At 44.5% G+C, this 20,330-nt stretch overlaps 3 protein-coding genes across 7 annotated transcripts; 1 reads left to right on the top strand and 2 right to left on the bottom strand.

Moving 5' to 3' along the window:
- Positions 1,872-2,982, top strand: LOC8061855. 3 transcript variants are annotated; one of them, XM_021457875.1, is made up of 2 exons: positions 1,872-2,233; positions 2,327-2,982. In XM_021457875.1, the coding sequence occupies exon 2, from the start codon at positions 2,409-2,411 to the stop codon at positions 2,883-2,885; it is 477 nt and encodes a 158-aa protein (XP_021313550.1). In that variant the 5' UTR covers positions 1,872-2,233; positions 2,327-2,408; the 3' UTR covers positions 2,886-2,982. The 3 variants fall into 3 exon arrangements, with proteins under 3 accessions (XP_021313550.1, XP_021313549.1, XP_021313548.1); XM_021457874.1 differs by having other exon boundaries at positions 1,873-2,233; positions 2,384-2,982; XM_021457873.1 differs by having other exon boundaries at positions 1,874-2,233; positions 2,324-2,982.
- On the bottom strand, positions 7,905-13,167 carry LOC8061854 (aldehyde oxidase GLOX1). The gene is made up of 2 exons (XM_002456085.2): positions 9,801-13,167; positions 7,905-9,671 (listed from the first exon to the last, which is right to left on the bottom strand). The coding sequence occupies exons 1-2, from the start codon at positions 10,335-10,337 to the stop codon at positions 8,343-8,345; spliced, it is 1,866 nt and encodes a 621-aa protein (XP_002456130.1). The 5' UTR covers positions 10,338-13,167; the 3' UTR covers positions 7,905-8,342.
- LOC8061853 (protein SPEAR1) lies at positions 16,647-18,843 on the bottom strand. Of its 3 annotated transcripts, none has more exons than XM_021455520.1 (5): positions 18,433-18,843; positions 18,218-18,322; positions 17,468-17,523; positions 17,240-17,321; positions 16,647-17,131 (listed from the first exon to the last, which is right to left on the bottom strand). In XM_021455520.1, the coding sequence occupies exons 1-5, from the start codon at positions 18,667-18,669 to the stop codon at positions 17,027-17,029; spliced, it is 585 nt and encodes a 194-aa protein (XP_021311195.1). In that variant the 5' UTR covers positions 18,670-18,843; the 3' UTR covers positions 16,647-17,026. The 3 variants fall into 3 exon arrangements, with proteins under 3 accessions (XP_021311195.1, XP_021311196.1, XP_002456129.2); XM_021455521.1 differs by having other exon boundaries at positions 18,218-18,319; positions 18,433-18,842; XM_002456084.2 differs by lacking the exon at positions 18,218-18,322.

The raw sequence follows: 20,330 nt of genomic DNA, 5'->3' as shown, positions 1-20,330 counted from the left end.
TCGCCGTCGGACTTTGTTCAACGCCACACAGAACAACCGTTAGGTGAGGGACATTGTTGGTGCTACAACTGTACAGGTCATTTGCCAGTTCTTGTGAGTCTGGGAGCTAACTCGCCGCGTCGCGCTGGATCCCTTCCAAGCTGACCGCTTCATCTGGAAGTGGTCCACTGATGGGCGCTACTCGGCATCATCGACATATCGAGTATTCTTCTCTAGCTCCACCTCGCTGCTAGGAGCATGGGAGCTTTGGCGCGCGCGGGTGCCACCAAAGATAAAGTTCTTCGGCTGGCTAGCCTTGCACAACAAGCTATGGACCTCGGCTAGGCGCAAGCGAAATGGCCTGCAGGACATGGACGACTACGCCCTATGCGCGCAGGTGACGGAGTCCATCGGCCATTTGTTCCTGGGATGCACGCTTGCGAGGTAGCTTTGGCATGCGCTGGTTTCACCACTCGCCTTGGGAGCGCTGGTTCCTAAACAAGAGGACATAGCTGGATGGTGGCTGCGCCAGCACAAGAGGGTGGACAAGGGGTCAAGGCCTTCAGCAGACTCAATCTTCCTGCTCATTGCTTGGAATCTCTGGAAGTACAGGAACACCTTGGTTTTTGGTTGCCATTCCTCGCCGGATCTAGACAGACTACGTGACGACACCGTTCGTGAAGCAGAGGAGTGGGTGCAGGTCGGGTACTCATCACTAGCCGCTACCTCACACGCTTGGTCGTGTATTGGCGTTCCAATGTAATCAGTTGGTTATTTTTGCTTGCAAGTAGCTAGGTTGCTTTGGTCTATTGGCTGCTAGCCGGTAGCATAAAAACTCTGTAATACGTTGTTATACTCCTTTTAATGAAATATGGGTTAACTATCCGATCAAGAAAAAAATGTCTGCTGAGACAATTATATTCGCTTGTAACCGGTTGAAACACCCGTAATTTTAGTAGTTGAACCAACCATCCAAACAGTATTTTTCTAATTCTATCGTATAATTTTACAAATCTGAATTTTACAATGGTATTTAGGCCCAAACCAGCCATCTAAACATGCCCTTAGCGGTTGTTTTGTTTCCTAGATACGATGTACGATGGCAAATGCTGGTATAGGCAACGTAGTAGACAGTAGTACAGCCTACTGTAGCCGTACACCAGCACACACAATTTGCGAAAACCCGGCCACGGCAGTACACAGTGTGTCACGCTTTCTCCTGCCGGCCACGGTTGACGGGACTACGAGACCTCCTAGCTGCCCCCAACCCCGCCACGGGCGCGCACGCGCGCACTACGCCGCGGTCGTGTGCACGCGCGACCCCGAATTCCGGGTCCCGCGGCCGACGTGCAGGCCGGGCTTTGGTAAACACGAGCCGCTCTGTACTTTTCGCCGATCGGTCCCATGCACGCCTTCCACTAATCATCATCACAAGGATTGAGGAAGCTTAACTTTAACCACATTGGAACTTTGCCAAGAGAGAAATGGCGAACTCATCAGCCATTACAGCATGATGATGATCTTTCAGCCTGTCAGCATAGCAGAGAGTTTGCAGAGACCGACGATGCTAGTATTTGTTGGCCAAGGACAGCACGCAGTAGCAGCAGCAGTACATGAGCTCCTCTTCAATCTTCATGAACAAAGGATCATCATCAGTCAGGAAAAGAAAAAAATAAGAAGAAAAATAAGAGAAATGATCAGTTCAATATAACTTGATATGCACGTGTGACACGTGTCTGTTCGCCTTGCAGGTTAAGCGAGAACGGAACCGATTCTACCAAACACAGCGCCGAACGCTTTTGCTACGAAAGAGTGTCGCAACACCCTTTCAAAAAGAGTGTTTGTCTGGGCATTTGTGGTAGGGCCTAGTTTTGGCAATCCTGATCAAGCGGAAAGCCTCATGACGGGGAGCATGTTTGCCGGAAGCTAGGGGCAGTAGCATAGCATCCTGACACAACTTTTACCGGCCGGTTCGTCCAAAAGCGCTTTATTAGCGGGCCTTAACCTCAGTGTTTCATCAAGTTGTTGCATGCCACGCCGATCGAACATGCATGGCTAATTCTTGTTTATCTGCAAGTCAAATCATCACTTGCTTGACACTAGCACTAGCACTAGCATTAGCTCTATTTATAAGGGGCCAAGAAGGGGGGCTCTTAGCTTCGCATTACACACACCAGAGCACTCCACCTGTGATCTGTGATCCTCTGCACTGCACCCACACAAATCCAAGGTCCTACTAGACGCTGATAGACAGGTAATCACTTATCCTCTCCCCCATCATGATTTCCCCTTCTTAGCCGATAATCTTACTTCGCCCTGTTTTTTTATTATTATTATTTCACAGTAGAAGCTAGAAGAACAAAATAAGCTGACAAACCGGCTGCCTTCTACGTACTCTGTACAGCCGAACAGCGAACAGAGCAGCAGAAATGGAGCCCGCCGTGGTGCGGCTGCCGCCGCAGTACATCGTCTTCGACCTCTCCGGCGCGGGCCTCCGATGCTTCGGTCGTCCACCACCTCCGGCAGCCGAACACGTCGGCGTTCCGTTTGGCACCCAGGCCATGGGCTTGGAGGCGCTTCACCGGACACGGCTGTCTCGCGCGGACCTCGCGACGACGAGTGTTCACGCGGAGACCAGTGATCCGGACACCGTGTCTGACGCAGGCACGTCTGGTGTTCAGGTGGCCGAGGAGTCCGACGACGAAGTGGATAGCTTCGATGCGTTTCTCCGTCAAGAGACCTTTGCGAGAAAGATCGAGGCGCTGGCTGAGCTGGTTGGTATAAAGGGCGCCTACGAACCTGTGGCTGTCCTGGGTGAAGTTGTTAAGGTGATCCAATCGATCGATACGAAGAGGGAGTGTTCCCTACGAGCCACTGGGGGTGCATTTGATATAGGCCGTGTTTAGTTGGTGAGCTGAAAAATTTCGCGATATTGTAGCACTTTCGTTTGTATTTGACAGATATTGTCCAATCATAAACTAACTAGGCTCAAAAGATTCGTCTCGTCAATTCCGACCAAACTGTGCAATTACTTTTTATTTTCGTCTATATTTAATACTTCATGCATGTGTCTAAAGATTTGATGTAACGAAGAATCTGAAAAATTTTGCAAAACTTTTTGGTAACTAAACAAGGCCTAGACATTTTGCTTTCCGAAATGGAGTGCGCGCGCTGAAGTCGCAATGTTTTCCATTTTGTAACTTATATAGATGTAATTTCTTTTTTTTAATCCTATTCCCTCATAGACACTAGAGAATGTTAAAGTCACTTTTTTCCTAAAGAGAAGGGATTATATTAAGATTCGACATTGAACATCTCCAAATCACATATGAAAAAAAAATCTAAAATAAAAATTACATAATATTCTATCTAGATTTTTTCATCGTCTTCTTCCTCGATAGCTTTCCTTAATGCAAATGATGCTCTGGATGAATAAAGTTTTGTCGAATACTAGAGCTAAGTACGACCAATCTCAAAACATTTGATATGCCACAAGATCCAAAACGTATCTGAATCGATGAAAGAATATCGATAGTTATATTGTCAGGTGCAGCAAAGGATGCAGATTCGTCATCATCACCACTAATTCTTGATTTCCTCTCCTCAACAATTGACGATGAGATCAATGGCCCAAAGTACTTCCTTGTTGGGAGTGCCTAGGAGCACCCCTTACTTTGCAGATAATGGCCACAAATTGGTTATCTGTCAATATAATCGACGCATGCAAGGCTGCTACAATGATCTCGTTGTGGCAATCACCAAAGTCATCATAGGAAAAAAGATCCCGATCTAAAATCATATAATTTCGCTAGTTGATTTTTGTACTAAACGCAAACAACTAGATATAAAAATTGCGAAAAAGAGAGATAGGTCTCATCTCCTCCTTATCACCGGCAGACGCACCGAAGAGGAAAAAGAGAGGAGCCCTAGTGTGGGGGTATAAACCCCTATACCCTCATGGGCCTATATGGGCCGCACCATCAGAGGTGGCTCGACCCACAGGATGAAGACATGCGGCGCACAACTGATCGGCGTGCACCGCAAGGCTACAAGATATTGTACCAAATAGGATACTTTGCTTATAACTCTGTCCCTTCAGGATATATAAGGAGGGGCAGGGGTCCCCTAGAGGACAAGTCATATATCATATTCTCTCAACACAAATCAATACAACCAGACGCAGGACGTAGGTATTACGCCAACTCGGCGGCCGAACCTGGATAAAAAGCTTGTCCGTGTCTTGCGTCACCATCGAGTTCGTAGTTTGCGCACCGTCTACCGATAAACTACTACCGTGGGTATACCCCAAGGTAGACTGCCGACCAGCTTTCGTCGACAGTGGCGCGCCAGGTAGGGGGTGTGCGTACAGCTCTCCCGACGAACAAGATGGCCATCATCCCCGACTTCGCGGTCATGGCGGGCGGCTTCATGTTCACCGTCAGCTTCAACAGCTTCACCACCACGACCGCGAAGGAGGCGTAGATCCAATCTGTGCCGATCACTTCTTCACCGACGTCGGCTGCAGCTCCAACCACGCTGGCTACGACTTCGACCACACCAGCAACGTTTCCGACCACGCCGACAACGCGTCGCACGCTTCCCTGCTACAAAGGGAGGCAGATCGACAACACTGACCTGCTCGGGCCATCGACCAAATTGTTTGGCCTACTTGCTCTGACCACCAGTCGCAATAATAATCGCCGCGAAGAACGACCCTATGACAACAGCGACCACCGTCATGACAAGTCGAAAAGCTCGAGGGCCACACAATTCTGTCACCACCGACCAGACTTTCGTCCAAAGATAAGTACACTTCTAATATTTTATTTATTTTTGGCATAATATTTATTATTATTCTTCAAAACAACTTTTTTAGCCGACTAGTTTTTTCTCCTACACGAGCTTTCCAGAGCCGGTACTGTCTCCGACTCCTCCCTACACGTGCACGAGATCCGGCCTCTGCGTTCCGGGTGGTCGGCAGTACCTCTCTGACGTGGCTGACAATCCTACGCGTGCCTAGGTTCCGCACCTCATGCTGATTGTTGGCTAGACCAGAGCTGGTACAAGCTCTAGGATGAATTAACAACTCGTGCTAATTTTATAACAAAAAATCTAAAACTTATCTCAGTACTGATTTTTTATCTAAAGTTTATTTATACATCATGTACTACCTATTTTTTATATTTATGTTTCAGGAGTTTGGCCCAGTCGACAAGCTACGCTCGGGGACTCGTCGACTATTCCTTACGCTGTGCCCGGGGACTGCTCCGAGCACGTTTACGTTCCCAACCACGCTCGGGGACTTGTCGACTAGTCTCTATGTTGTGCTCGAAGACTGTGCCGACCACCGAGCACTATACGCTCGGGGACTGGTCGACCAGCTCACCAATTTGAGAGTTTGGGGATTGCACCGACCACCGAGCACTATACGCTCGGGGACTGGTCGACCAGCTCACCAATTTGAGAGTTTGGGGATTGCACCGACCACCGAGCACTATACGCTCGGGGACTGGTCGACCAGCCCACCAATTTGAGAATTCGGGGACTGTACCGACCACCGAGCGTTATATGCTCGGGGACTGGTCGATTAGTCTATTCAATTGCAGACGAGCATGATATGCTCGGGGACTGATAAATTCAATTTTTTAGACCATGCTACAAGGCTCATACTTCGCCTTCCAGCAAGCTCGGGGACTACATCGGTACGATGCATCTGTCGATGCATCTCAGTTTTAGAATTTCTATGATTTTCTTTTTAGACCCTGGCACCACGTGCCTACGTCACCTACTACCAGGCTCGGGGACTAAGTGGGCACACTTTACCTTGCGGTGAATATGCTTGCTTTTTTGAGGTCTATACTTTTCAGAAAAGTAAAGTGGGCACACTTCATCAGGAAAGAAATCTTTTTTAATTAAGAGCACCATGCATTCTTCGAACAACCTGCTTCTTCGATGTCAATGTTGATCAACTGTCTTTTGAGTTGGTCAAAATACCGTTGCAACTGTTTGGGCGACTTTCCTACTTATTGAAGACGTCAAGCCTCACTGATCGAAGAAGCTCAAGACGGCGTGTTACATCACAATACATGGTGCTCGGGGACTAGCTGTGGGGGTATAAACCCCTATACCCTCATGGGCCTATATGGGCCGCACCATCAGAGGTGGCTCGACCCACAGGATGAAGACATGCGGCGCACAACTGATCGGCGTGCACCGCAAGGCTACAAGATATTGTACCAAATAGGATACTTTGCTTGTAACTCTGTCCCTTCAGGATATATAAGGAGGGGCAGGGGTCCCCTAGAGGACAAGTCATATATCATATTCTCTCAACACAAATCAATACAACCAGACGCAGGACGTAGGTATTACGCCAACTCGGCGGCCGAACCTGGATAAAAAGCTTGTCCGTGTCTTGCGTCACCATCGAGTTCGTAGTTTGCGCACCGTCTACCGATAAACTACTACCGTGGGTATACCCCAAGGTAGACTGCCGACCAGCTTTCGTCGACACCTAGGCGGCAGCGCAGAGCATGAGCTACGGTGGGCGGCATTTTCCTGTTTCTTGGGTGCTGCTACTAATGCTAAAGTCACTATGCCTGTCTACTAGGCCGAAGACGACGAGGTAAGAGGCCCATGAAGGCAAGGCGAATTCACTAGCTTGGAGATCAAGACATTTCGAGGATATCCAACACCGCCATATCAAGGCGATAGAATAGAATGATTATGTTAACTACCCCGGACTATATAAGGAGGGTAGGGGCCCTCAATCGGGATCCCATCTCCCACATTCTAATGCATAGCTACACACAATAGCCCCTATAACTGAGCATATGGATACAGAGAAAAGCTATTTCAAACTGGATGTAGGGCACCACGTGCAACCAGTATAATCCCTATGTCTTATATGCTACCCATTTGATTCATCTTACACGAATAGCTGCTAGATGTTGCCGGAGCTAATTCTTTCGATACGGTCTATCTCTCTTCTTTCCATTAGATAATCTTTCAACGTAAAATATCAGCGTGCCAAAACAAAATGGTGCAAAGGAGGATTGTCTATAAATGGAAGGTAAATTTTCATAGATAACAAAAGAGTAGAAATTGGTACAACTTTTCCTAATCTACTAGAGCCCTCTAAACTCTCATAATGATAGTCTTTTGGTAGTCTGCTATCATGTAGTCGAAACTCCAAACCCTAACACTCAATAAAAAAACTCATATGGAAGACAAATGATTGTCGTATGAAGAACTAAATGATTGTTCTAATCTTTTTACTCACATTTTGTCTTAGATAACCACTTTATAAAATCACTATACAAATGATAACCATTTGGAGAACTTCTTTGGAATCAAAGAGGAGCTGCTCTAAGAGCTCCATAAAAAGGATCGAGTTAGACATTTATTCATCAAAAGGACTTTGAGTGGAAGTAACATGTGAACAAACTTATATATCAAGGAGTGATAACATAGACCACTACCTTTTGATGCTTGTTCCGGTATTTGGAAAGAGAAGTACATGGAACAAAGATAATCTAGAGGTAAAGTGCACTAAATTTTATTATGTTTGGATGTATATCGATGATCTAGATCTCCTTCCCTCTTTATAACCTTATTCTTAAAATGGCAAGAATAAGGCAACAACTATTGCATATATTTTATATTATAATTATAATTGCATTTTTAGTTTGTTCTAATTTCTATAGACATAATCTGTAATTCTTTTATTCCGAAAATATAAAAACTCGTTAGGAACCATAAATTCAACAAAATCTAATCTATGTTGGCACAAAGACAATTTAACAATTGTTTCTATAGTTATACAAGGACAAAATTTTGATATATTATGACATAAAGACAAATAACAAATCACGAAAGTAATAGTTTACTTATACTAGTTGGTAATACAAGAGCGTTGCCAGAAATAGTGAAATATCGTCTTAAAATTCAGAAATATAGGAAAAGTGCATCATTATGTATATATATACCACAACAGATACATTTGTACTTTCTCCGTCCCTGTTGTTCTTCCTTGTTATTGGAAGGCTAACACTACTAATAACCGGACGATGACGACGCCACATTAATTTGGATCGCTGGTACTTAATCTGAGTCGATCCATATATCCCTGTACTAAACATATGTTTTGCCCCCAAATATTAGGGAGCACCTTACCACGTGATTGCAAAATTAACGGAGAAAACAAACAAAATCCGATGCACAGGCATGCCCTGAGCCACTGCCGTACGTTCTCCTACTATGCGGTCGTCAGAGAGGGCTAGCTACTCCGGTGGACACGTACGTATATTCTCGTGCCAAACGCGACGACGGACATACACCTCCGATCGAGCCGCCTTCTCTTCTCACTTGTGTACCTTCACCCACGCGGCCTTGCTCGGCACGCCTTTCGCGATGACGTACAGCATGTAGTAGCCGGGCGGCGCGAGCTCAGGCTTTCCCGGAGCGTCGACCGTTACCGTGTGTCTCTGCCCGTCGGCAGTGAAGGTGGTAACGGACAGCACCAGCAGCCGCTGGTTCATGGAGTAGCCGTGCGTCGTGAACGGCGGCGCGTACAGGGTCACCTTCACGTCGTCCTGGACCACGGCCTGCCCCGGCGTGGAGAACTGGAGCGTGAACTTGGCCCCGTACGCCATCCCGTCCCCGGGTACTGTCCCCACGTCGATCACGGGCCGGTTCGCCGCGAGCTCCGGCGAGAGGTACGGCGGGGTGAACCGCTCGACGCGCACCTCGGTCTGGAAGTCGACGCCGCTGAAGTTGTAGGCGGAGTTGGTGTTGCTGCCGGCGACGATCACGGTGGCGTCGGGGAGCACCGCGCTGGAGGCGTGGTACATGCGCGGGATGGTCGTGGGTGCCAGCGCCCGGAACCGCGAGCCCCGCTTCAGCCGCGGAGTGTACAGGAGCGGGCTCAGCACGGGCTGCCGCCCGAAACCCCAGCCGGAGCAGCCCTTGGCGGCGCCGTTGAGCATGAGCAGGTCGCCGGTGGGAAGGACCAGCAGGTCGCCCATGGTCCGGGGCACGGGCATCTGGTCGGTCGCCCACCGAGCGCCGGGCTTCAACGGGTTGATGCGCGCGCAGTCCTTGAGAGCGGCGTTGAAAGTGTTGGCCTCGCCGAGCTTGAAGGCGTTCTTGGGGGCGCCGCCGCAGACGATGACCTCGGGACTGAGGACGTCCCCGCGGCGGAGGTCGAGCGGGAGGAGCGCCGACATGCCGGAGGCAGGGTAGTTGCGGCCACCGCCAGGGAGGACCGGGAGCTCGCGGACGACCTGGCCGTTCCTGGGGTCGAACAGGATGGAGCGGTCGTTGGCGAAGATGAAGAGAGTCCCGTCGGGAAGGAGGTGCACGAACGGGTACAGGTTGTTCTCCACGTCGTCGGTGGTGTCACGAAGTATCTGCAGGGGATTGGCTTGCGCGTTCGACTGCCCTTCCGCCGGAACGAATTCGTAGCTGAACGCACGCCGGCCACCGAGCACGATGGAGCGCCCGTCCGGAAGTATCTGCTGCGTCCCGTACCATCTTCCTTCGGCCAGGCTCCCCGGGAACTCCCTCCAGTCGCAGTTGCCGCATGGGCTCAGGTACCTCACAACCTTCTCCCCTTCGAAGTAGCCGCCGGTCTGCACCAGGTTGCCCTCGGCGTCGAGCGCGCCCGATGAGCACCACACGTCCGTTAAGATCTGCATGCACGCAGCACGCGCACAGTGGCCGTGTCGCGGCTCGTGCGTGATTTTTGTCCTTTTGGAACCATGCAACAAACCGAGAGAGACGATGGAAAAGGACGACGAAGCGTCAGGCAGAGCACGAACCTTGAGGGCCCTGACCCCGTTCGTGGCGTAGTCAAACTCGACGGCGTGCGCGGCGCAGTCCTGGGCGCCGACCTCCTTGCTCCGGAGGTCGAGGCGGCAGTTCCCCTTGGGCAGCCTCAGCAGCGACGGGCCCGTGGTGACCGTGTCGAACATGATGGCCTTGTCGCTGTGCATGATCACCATGTGCATCGCGGACACGCCGGCGTTCTCGCTGATCATGGACCACGCGCCGGGGAACCCCGCGGCGTTGTCCACGGGGAGCACCACCGTGTCCTGCGCCACGGCGGTGGGCGCGGACCGGGGCGGCACGTTCATGAGGCCGGTCGAGCTCACGGGCGCCGTGATGAGGTTCTGCTGGTCGCTGGCCCGGGGCATCACGTCCTCCTCCTGCCCCTGGTTCGCGTTGTGGAAGTAGTCGTGCTCGTTCCGCGGCTTGAAGATGTTGAGGAAATCGCTGGCGCTGTGCGCCTCGCCGCCCACGGCGGCGAGGGCGAGCAGCGCGACGGAGAGCACGGCGGCGCGGAGGAGAGGACCCATTGTCGACGGAGAGAACCTCGAGGCTGCCCCAAGTGGTTTCCTGGACCCTGGCCGGCGGCCTCCTATAAGCTATAAGCCGGAGGAGGACCCCGTTGCATGCTCGCCATTGTCCATACATCGCAACCTCGTAATAATTGTATGGTGGGCGTGTGCTTGTTTGGGTACGGAGAAGCATGAGTAACGGTGGTCGTTTAAATATAGCTAACAGTATCTTGTGGTTTCCGCGAAAAGCAGGAAATAAGCTTCTCTAGTCCACTCTCTTCAGTCCTGCTCCTGCAACTTTGTAAATTGATGGACCAGGACAGTGGGCGACCTTGTAGTTGCAGGCCTAGTCGATTTGTGTTCCATCAAATCCACCTACATCATATCGAAATATTGTCAAAACCTCAATCTATAATCAAGATTAAGTCACTGGTTTGTGTCGACCTAAGTTCACTTTTTGGTTGGTTGTGCGTGGCAGGTGATGTTTCGCCCATGTGACTTGAAATTCTTTAAAAATGAAAACAACAACTTTAGTCGCCATCTCCATATATGTTTTTTCCAGTATATTCGATTTACTTGTAAGCTTTACTGGGTATGCCTTATATACCGCTTTTGGACAACCCTCTCAACAAGTAAGAGATCCATTCGAAGAACATGGAAACTAATTGAAGTGGAGGACTTCTTACTTTAATTAATTTTCTTTCTTTCCTTCTATTAAATTATTTCATTTCTTAGTCAGAACCTTAGGTGGTTCTCGGAAGAATATAGCGAAAAATAACCCTAAAGTCAAAACTAAAAGGAATGTATAAACTAATGCTTCCATAGATTCAATCCTGATTTATTTACAATTATAACTTTTAGACCTATTCACTTGTCATTTGGAATCATTTTTCATATTATATAAAAGAGAAAAGGAGTCAAAGAAGGACATGAGATGTTCCTCTTATCAAATCAAACAAAAAGAGAGCGAAAGACGTCTATGTTCCCTTTTTTTCTTCAACGGGAACATGATTTATTTTCTTTTTACCATTTTAACATCATATGTTCCATGAAAGTCTTCATCATGGAACATTTTGCAGCTTTATCATCACAATAACAAAAGTATTTGGCTCTACCGAAAAAAACCGTTGTACCAAGAAAAAACAAATGTTCTAGCAAAATTAAAAAAAACACTATTTTACCTCCTTAAACTTTCATTGTAGTATGAATTTCCTCCTTGAACTCTAAAATTAGACATTGCACACCTTGAACTCTCAAAACTGTTTAAATTAACTTCCTAGGCTGAAGTGGTTTTGAAGACGACTTTGTCCTTTTTTTAGTTTATTTAAAATATCATAAATGCTTAAAAAAATTAAACCACAAAAAATGACTCTACGCTTCTAAAATTCTAAGAAAATTGTAGAAATAGATTGGGATGTGAAGAATCCTAACAAAAATTTAGAGCTCGTGAAAATAGCTTCTAAGATTTAGCTTTCGGAAAATATAGAAAACTAAAAAAAATTCCAAATATTTTAATCGTGTCTTAACACATTTTAAAAAATTTATGCCAGAAATGCCAAATGCAACATACATTAATAATGAATGCATTCATGCTATACATTTGTGTTGATTGTGTCTTACACTTTTTCGTTATGGAAAGTTTTAAAAACATGTTTAAACATAAATTATAATGTTTTGGGTTTTTTCTACAATTTTTGGTATAATTTTCTTCTTTCCTATAGATAAATATAATTTTTGTAAGTTTCTCGAGGTATTTTCACAAGCTCTAAATATTATATTTGCATTTGCTGTATCCAAATATATTTGTATGATTTTCTATGGAACTTTTAGAAACCTAGAAGTGTTTTCTACGGTTTAAAAACCTTACCAAGTACTAACTATTTATCATAATATGTTTTAAATAAAAAAAGATAGAACTGTATTCAAAAGCACTTGAAACTTGGTGTGGTGGTAACTTGAGCAATTTTGGGAGTTCAGGGGTGTGATATCTGGTTTTATAGTTCGAGAAGAAAATTTAGATTACAGCAGTAATTTAATAAGATAAAATAGATTCTTTTGCTAAAGAAGAAAAGAAAAGGAATCGCGAGGCATGTGCGGCAACGGATTCTAGCAGCAACTGGACTTGCACGAGGCCCATTATGTCCATTAGTCTCTCCTGGGTTGGAGGTTCTCGAACTATATATCTTTGGAGGCCCACATCATGCCCTCCAGCACTTATCCGGCCTAAGCTATCGCCCGCAACTAGATCCCCGCCACAAAAGATCCTGGCCTGATTCGGTCCAGTAATATTTTTTTTTGCACTAAAGAAATCACTGATGCGATGCGCCGTCTCGCTAGCACGGGAACTGGCAGTGGCACGTCGGCGGCGGCGCCCGAAAGATGGAGAAGCAGGGTCGAGTCGCCGATTCGCCACCGAATCGAGCATGCATGCTTGGTGAGGTGAGGAGGAACGCGCCGTGCGCAACAGCACGCCCGCCCCAAGTTGGGTCACGGCCGGCGGCGGGCTCGCTAGCTCCCTGCCGTGCAGAAATTTAGGTGCGCATGCTAACCTTTGTGCTCGTGCATGTATTCGAGGACTACGTACTGTGACTACATACACGTGCGATCGCGCGCCGCCATATATCAGGATTGTTTTGTTTTACCGCACTGGTTAAAAATGCGAATTAATCCATCGAAGGGAGCCACGTCGGCGTACACAGGTACAGTATAGCTAAAATCCTGCACTAATAAATCAGACTTAGCAAACTTAGGGCCTGTTTGGTACAGCTCACAACAGCTTCATGAGCTGTTGTGAGCTGTTTTTTTTGCCAAACACTTATTTCCAAAACAGCTTCATGTGTGAAGCTGTTTTTCTCCTCCTCTCATAAAGACATAAGTTGGATGAAGCTGGAAAAAAGTAGCTTATTGCAGCTTCTCCCTCATTTCTCTCTCTCAACTATGTATGAAGTAGTTGGTGAAGCTATTTTGCCAAACACTTTTTCCAAAACAGCTCAGCTTCATCTAGAAAGTCACTCATGAAGCTATTTTCTAAAAAAAACAGCTTTACTAGTGAAGTTGAGCTGTGTCAAACAAGCCCTTAGAGCGTGTGTGTTATCTGGGTACGTGTAGTTATACTGACAAATTGGGCCACGCATTATCTACATATATAAATAATTGGCATTAGCCATGATCAAGCATGCATCACATGATCGATGGGCCTGAATGCCTGATGCTTCCGAATATATTAACTCATCCGCTGCGTTATCACCAAGAGAACATCAGCTGGTATATATGTGTGGTCTGAAATCAAATCTATGTAAGCACACGGCCCCCTTGTCTAATCGCGGCCGGCCGGCCGGCCTTTGAGTGGCCGTGCGCTTTTGCTCTGTCAAATCGGCACCACATCCGCCATCTCGTTGACACAGCACTATATCCAGCTCTGAAACCAGCGAGCTCTAGCTATATAAAGTGGCAATACTGGACCTATGGAGCTGAGTGATCGGCCCTTACGTAAATTAGAGAATTCACCTGATCCACTTTTGGCCAACATTAGGTGTACCCACGTAATTAAGCTAACTAAGTCCGTCTCTGATTGCATTTCTTTAACAACTTATTATATAATAGAGACATCACATAGTAGCTAGCAACTGTAATTCTAACGATCTGGCTTAATTTTTGAGCTCTCAAAAGCTAGCAATCCAAAACTAGCCAAGAGATCAAACAAATAGAGTCTTATGTCTTATATACGCGATGGTTTCTTCCTACTACTCCTAATTATGCATATATGGTTGTACCATGTACGTACAACTATACAGTGCATATATAATTAATGTACATACAATTGATCAACTGGCATTTATATCTCCAGTTGCACCATCAAGTAGCACTGCATCCAACTGCTGCATGTTGGTACTGCAGTTGTGCAAACTAATGACATTCCCTCCGAAACAAACACTACAAGGCCTTTAATTTACTGGAAGGTGAGATGATCAGCAGCTAATAAGCACACACCACTAGCTGCAAGTTGCTCCAGCCGTAACGTGCGTCCTATGCATATATACTTCTAGCTCTTGCATGCCCTGTGGATGATGGTGGACGTATAAAATATAATATGCCATTAATCATCGATCTCCTAAGTATATCAACTTGCACCATGCATGTTTTCCTCAGATCGACCGAACGATTATGTGTGTGCAGGCAGCCAGCAGGCAGGCAATGCAGCGTGCGTTTTAAAAATGCAGAGCGGGCATATGCATGCGATGATGAACTGAAAAGGTCGGATTAGAAAAGTACCATTTGGGATTTGGTGCAATTCGCATCCGATCGAAGCTGATACGCCTTTGGGGGGACAGCGAGGACTCGTCATATGACAGGATGAGTAGGATCTTTCCAGGAAGATTCGTACACGCTTATTAGATGGAGATTGAGATCGAGGATGATATGGTTTGATTATGTCCATACATAATCTATATATACTTTTTTTCGATTAGTCTGTCATGCAATGTCTCCGTAAAGGTGTGCATATATGATGTGTGTATGAGATAGATTAATCTTTGTATCAAATAAAGGTCATCTTGAATCATTTGGGGGGAGAAACATACGTACTGCCAGTAATTGAATGCTGCATCTCACGCCTAGCTAATTCTTCTTCACACAATAGATGCCAGCTAGGCAATTATGCTCTTGGAGTCTTGGTGTTATTTATGTGTACAGTATACATATACTTCTGCATTATTGGTTAGTGCCATGCATGGCCGGTGTTATATATAGTACATTCTCCATTAGAAAACAAGGATAAATTTGCTAATAGAGATTGCAACCTGATATGTCTGTACTTGTTTTTTTTTAGAAAAGGGATGTCTGTACTTGTTGGAATGAAATAACTGTTGCATATTTAATCTGAGACTGTTGAGTATGATGATATTGTAATAAGATATAGTTATGTGAACTTAAACCAAGCATTAATTTTGCCTTTTCAAGGGGATATATATATATAGCTAGTAATTCATAAACTACATACAGTATTAATTACTAGTAAGCACAGAAACCCAGATACTGTATATGACCAGCATTACTAGTAAGCACAGAAACCAGATACTGTATATGATATGCACGTGTACAGTATGTGTGGAGGCATGGGGCAAAGAGAAATTTTGCATTAACAAGAGAGTTATTCAGATCACAAATATAGTAGTACTGCACGTGCTGTGTAATCCAGAACATATAGATTTTGCTAGCCATTGCATATGCATATATACAGCATTCAGACACTGAGTTGTCATATATAAGCTAAGCTAGAGTGCACATTTATCTCGCGATCGCGTTGTTTGCTGGCATTAATATTACCTCGACTAAAACACGCATATGCAAAACTACATAATATATACTGGTATTCATATTTTCTGTGTACACACTAATATATATTGATATGGTACTGGTCTCCACTTATCCACATGTTCAATCACACTCATGAGCTTAGATGCATTATTTTACATGCAGATTTATTATATATATAGTGTATATCTATATTAGTATGCACAATTACGCTGCCAATTTATTTTTACTATGATGTTACATTTGCGTACACATATACAATTGCACTAGAATGTAGGTAGCTAGTTTAGTATATAAGTAACTAAGCATGAATTGTGGTACATAGTTTGAGCGTGGGAAAACCATACCTAATAATAATGTAGCTACCTCTAGTTTAGTATACAAGCAACTAAGCATGAATTGTGATACATAGTTTTGAGCGTGGGCAAACCATACCTTATATATTGTAGCGTAGAATGTACGTAGATGATATGGGCTAGCTGCTGATCAATATTCCACCGCGCTGATAATGTGTCGTGCATGTATATGTATCTAAAAGCTCTAAAACAAACAGATGACGAGAATAGTACATATATTTGAAGTCTGAAAGTCTGACAATGTGATAGCTTCTGATCAATAAGACAGAACCTGAACCTAATATGGAGCATATATATGTATCCTTGCCTAAGCATGTATATGCTGTATATATGCACACTATCTATGAATATGCATGCATGGTTAAAAGACGCATTCTTATATATATATTACTATGCAAAGGTAGATCAAGAACCTTGGTGCAATTAACGGAGAGAAGATTGTATACTACAGACATCAAGAACGAAATAATATAACGGCTGAAGCAAGCTGTACTAGAAGTAGTACAGAAGACAGCTGTGTTTTGAGATCATGCATGCAGATAAAGCTATTATTCTATTTCCATATCTTGTGTGGTTCTGGATCAAAATATTCAGCTGGCATGCATATATGTGCAAGTGCTCATACACATACGAACATTCTCTCTGATCTCAGCAATGATGAAATTGTGTTGCATAAATTAATGAAAACCCATATACCAACTGTGTCAGTGTATGCTTGCAGTTGCAGGCAAGAGTCAACACATCTCTATGCTTCACAGTACAATCAGAACAACTGCTAGATATGATCACCAGATCCCATGCCCATGCACAACATGCATGTCTTGATTAAAAAAGCACGTTAATACTATTTCTCTCTTCTGGCAGCAGGCATCATATATCATTACAGAGAAGGCGGCAAATCCTCTTGCATTGGTTCTGACTAGTGGCACCAATTCAGAAACTTATTGCACCACAAGTGAAAAGGCCATGAAGACTAACAAATCTATCACATAAGATCACATCGAAGGAGAGGAGAAAGGAGCTAGGAACATTTTAGGATCATAGCTTGAGTTCAAGGTCCACGTCTTGTGGGTCGTCGGAGTTCAAACTTGTTGAATCTGCTGACTGACTTCGATCATGGTGTCCCTTCAATCGGGTTGATTCCTATACCAAAATTTTACTAACGGTAAGATATATAATACATCTAGGTGAACAATATAATTAGATCACTCATTTCAATTCTGCCCCACTCTTATATAATGGTCTACATACCTGTGGTTCAAAGAGAGGCAATGTGATGTTAGGATGCTGCGTGTAATGTGGGTTGCCATAGACAGCACTGCTGCTCGGTGATCTGGTAGTTGGCACACACGTAGTTACAAAATCAGCAATGTTAGTTGGAGCTTATGGCAACCGATTGGAAGGTGAGTCATCTCTTAAATTCAGTAAGAGTGAGCATGCAGTGATAATATATGAGTTCCCACCAGGCCACCACCGTACCTTATGATGGGAGCTTGGAATTCACTATATCGTACGTCTCTCTCTCCGTATGGCATCTACAGGATAAAGCCAGAAATAATGTAAGAACTCTATCTGGCTTGGTGTTACAATAATTCATAATGCATTCGGATGGAAATTAAAGCACAAAAGAAGATGATATATATACACTGGTTTTAGGAGTTCGCTGTGGATTAATCAATTTATATTACAGTGAAAACAATATGTGTTACTAGATTGAGAAGAACTACACAAACAGAGAAACCACATGATGGAGCTAGATATCAAAGAAAACACACAAACAAGAAAAAGGCGACAAATAACGAATCACAAAGAAAGAAGAGATTTAGAGCTGTCAACTCCACCCAACTTAGCTAGAAATTAAAGTACATATATGTATGCAACTCAACCGAATCTGGTAGAAGCATGACTCGTCAAAGATGTTGCTTTTGAACAAACGATAGACCAATCAGTTCACTGTTGGCCATGGAGAATTAGGCTTTAAGACCCACACTCTTCTGTGTTCAGAAAAAAAGGGACTAATTTCTGTTATCTCCACATGCATGTGTCACCGGCCTGTGCTATATATATCAACCCATACCCACTGAATCATGCATCAAAGAAGGCTTCCATTTGGGTTATCCCTCTCTCATGTAGAAGCTAGATATATGCAAGTCTGAATTTCTGACAGACCAATTCCTTCCTAAGGAACTACTAGCTAGTAATCTTTCCAAGGAAAAGGTGTCCATGTACCGCGAAATTTTGATGGATTGGGAACGGCGACGAGATGGTGGTAGGATGGAAGGAGGAAGATGGCGACGACGACAGCGAGGACGTCGACGCCCGTGCATCCTCCTGCTAGATCGATTCAATTCAAAAGCACAAAAAGATTAGGATTCCTAATAATACATGATGGCATGCCAGCATAGAAGAGAAACTGTTTTGCAAGGACTCCCATCATCACTTACCAAGTTGAGGCTGCCCGTTCGGTGGATCAAACTGGGGGGCTGGCCGAGAGGATGGAAGTACTCCGCCATTTCGCTCTGTAATCTAATCTTCTCAAGCTGCGCCACGCCGAGCCCTCGCTGCGGTTGCTTGGGCTTGTCGGTGCCGCCGCCGCCGCTGCCGCCTCTCTTGCCCCTTCTCGAGCCAGACGATCTCCCACTACTCCACCCCATGCTGTCCCCAAAGTTGCTCCCACTCATGTCCGAGACCGAAGACCTAGCTAGAAGGAAGACTTGGGATAACAAGATGAACAAAGCTAGGTGGAGAAGACGGAGAGGAGGTGAGAGAGAGAGAAAGAGAGAGAGAGTTGATTGAATGATGCACGAGACTCTTTTAAAATGGGAAGGAAGAGATCTCCTTGCAGGGCAAATATATCCCCCTCTTATTAAAAGGGCCGGGAGACCTGTCCTCCCAAGCTTTTCTTGCCTCGAATTTTTAATTGCATCTAGTGGTATGGCCATCTTTAGATTATAGTTAATACCATGTGCCACAAAACCCTATCGTTTGCAAGAAAAATATGTACAAAACTAAATAAGAATGGGTAACTCATTTTTATTTGTTAGGTGGTGATCTCCTAGGATCTTTTTCATCAAACCCCATTGTTGGTTAGTTACAGAAGTACATACTACTACCTCTGATTCCAAATGTATGTCATTTATGATATTGACATGTTCTCTAATATGACACACTTTGACTTGCAATTTTGGTTAAATAAAACATTTTAAATAGAAAAATTATATATTATGAAAGTTTTTCTTGGTGAATATGGTAGCATCAATCATAGGCCAACATTGCTTATAAGCTGCTTATATAGCCACAATAAGCTGAAATCAATAACCGAAACGCCTTGTGTTTCCTGGCCATGCTTATTTCCATAACTCCCATTTGTACTAAAAAGCAGAAACAGAATCAGACCAGCTTATTTGACCACTGTTTTTACTCTATTTGTACAACTTATCTGAGAAGCGTTTCTCAGATAAGCTATACCACACAAGGCCGATATATGTTATGTATCCTTGTAGCTTTACTGGTCCTAATTTAAAATAAAAGTTTGACTGGATGAAATCCTAAGATGACATTTACATTTAGAATCGGAGTTTATGCACACATATATACCCCCATTTACTCATTGGACAATACTAGAGGTCTAGAGCATATATATAAGCGATAAATTATACTCCATCTATCCTTGATTAAATCAGTTCTTAAAGTTGTCTTAAGGGCCTATTTGTCACAGCTTACAACAGCTTCATGAGCTGTTGTGAGCTTTTTTTTTTGCCAAACACTCCTTTTCAAAATAGCTTTATGGCTGAAGCTATTTTTCTTCTCCTCTCACAAAAACATGAGTTAGGATAAAGCTAAAAAGGTAGCTTATCCTAGCTCTCTCTCTCTCTCTCTCTCTTCCATTTATTTCTTTCATCCATGCATATAGCTGTTGATGAAGCTGTTTTGCCAAACAACTTTTTCAAAACAACTTAGCTCTACCTATAAAGTTGCTCATGAAGCTTTTTTCTAAAAAAACAACTTCACTATTAAAGTTGAATTGTGCCAAACAAGGCCTAAACGTTTTTTATGTTTGTTCAATTTATAGAAAAGAGCCCTAAGATTTATGAAAAATAGCTAGATACACCATAAAAACATTCTTTATAATAACCTTATTTGGTGTAATAAACATTTGTGCTCTTTTCCATAAATTCATTTGGACATATTTTTTTAATTTAAGACGATTCTAGGAATTAATTTATTCAGAGTGATGGAGAGGGTAGTTATTGATAGGTTTATAAGGCATTTTGACAAAACATACAAATTTTTTTTTGCCATTTGGTGTTTACATGTTTTACCCTATTATATATATGTTTTA

Source organism: Sorghum bicolor, chromosome 3, assembly GCF_000003195.3.
Source record: "Sorghum bicolor cultivar BTx623 chromosome 3, Sorghum_bicolor_NCBIv3, whole genome shotgun sequence".
Lineage (NCBI taxonomy): Eukaryota > Viridiplantae > Streptophyta > Magnoliopsida > Poales > Poaceae > Sorghum > Sorghum bicolor.
Note: the sequence above shows the minus strand (reverse complement) of the source record. Positions and strands in the feature narration are given on the sequence as shown.

What these genes read in the sequence shown, in the direction of transcription:
- LOC8061855 (XM_021457875.1), top strand. Translation starts at nt 2,409, where the DNA reads ATGGAGCCCGCCGTGGTGCGGCTGCCGCCGCAGTACATCGTCTTCGAC.
- LOC8061854 (XM_002456085.2), bottom strand. Translation starts at nt 10,337, where the DNA reads ATGGGTCCTCTCCTCCGCGCCGCCGTGCTCTCCGTCGCGCTGCTCGCC. An exon ending in ACGGGGTCAGGGCCCTCAAG is followed by an intron (nt 9,672 to 9,800) that starts GTTCGTGCTCTG and finishes GCGTGCATGCAG; the next exon opens with ATCTTAACGGACGTGTGGTG.
- LOC8061853 (XM_021455520.1), bottom strand. Translation starts at nt 18,669, where the DNA reads ATGAGTGGGAGCAACTTTGGGGACAGCATGGGGTGGAGTAGTGGGAGA. An exon ending in TTCCAAGCTCCCATCATAAG is followed by an intron (nt 17,322 to 17,467) that starts GTACGGTGGTGG and finishes GCCAACTACCAG; the next exon opens with ATCACCGAGCAGCAGTGCTG. An exon ending in TGCCTCTCTTTGAACCACAG is followed by an intron (nt 17,132 to 17,239) that starts GTATGTAGACCA and finishes ATTTTGGTATAG; the next exon opens with GAATCAACCCGATTGAAGGG.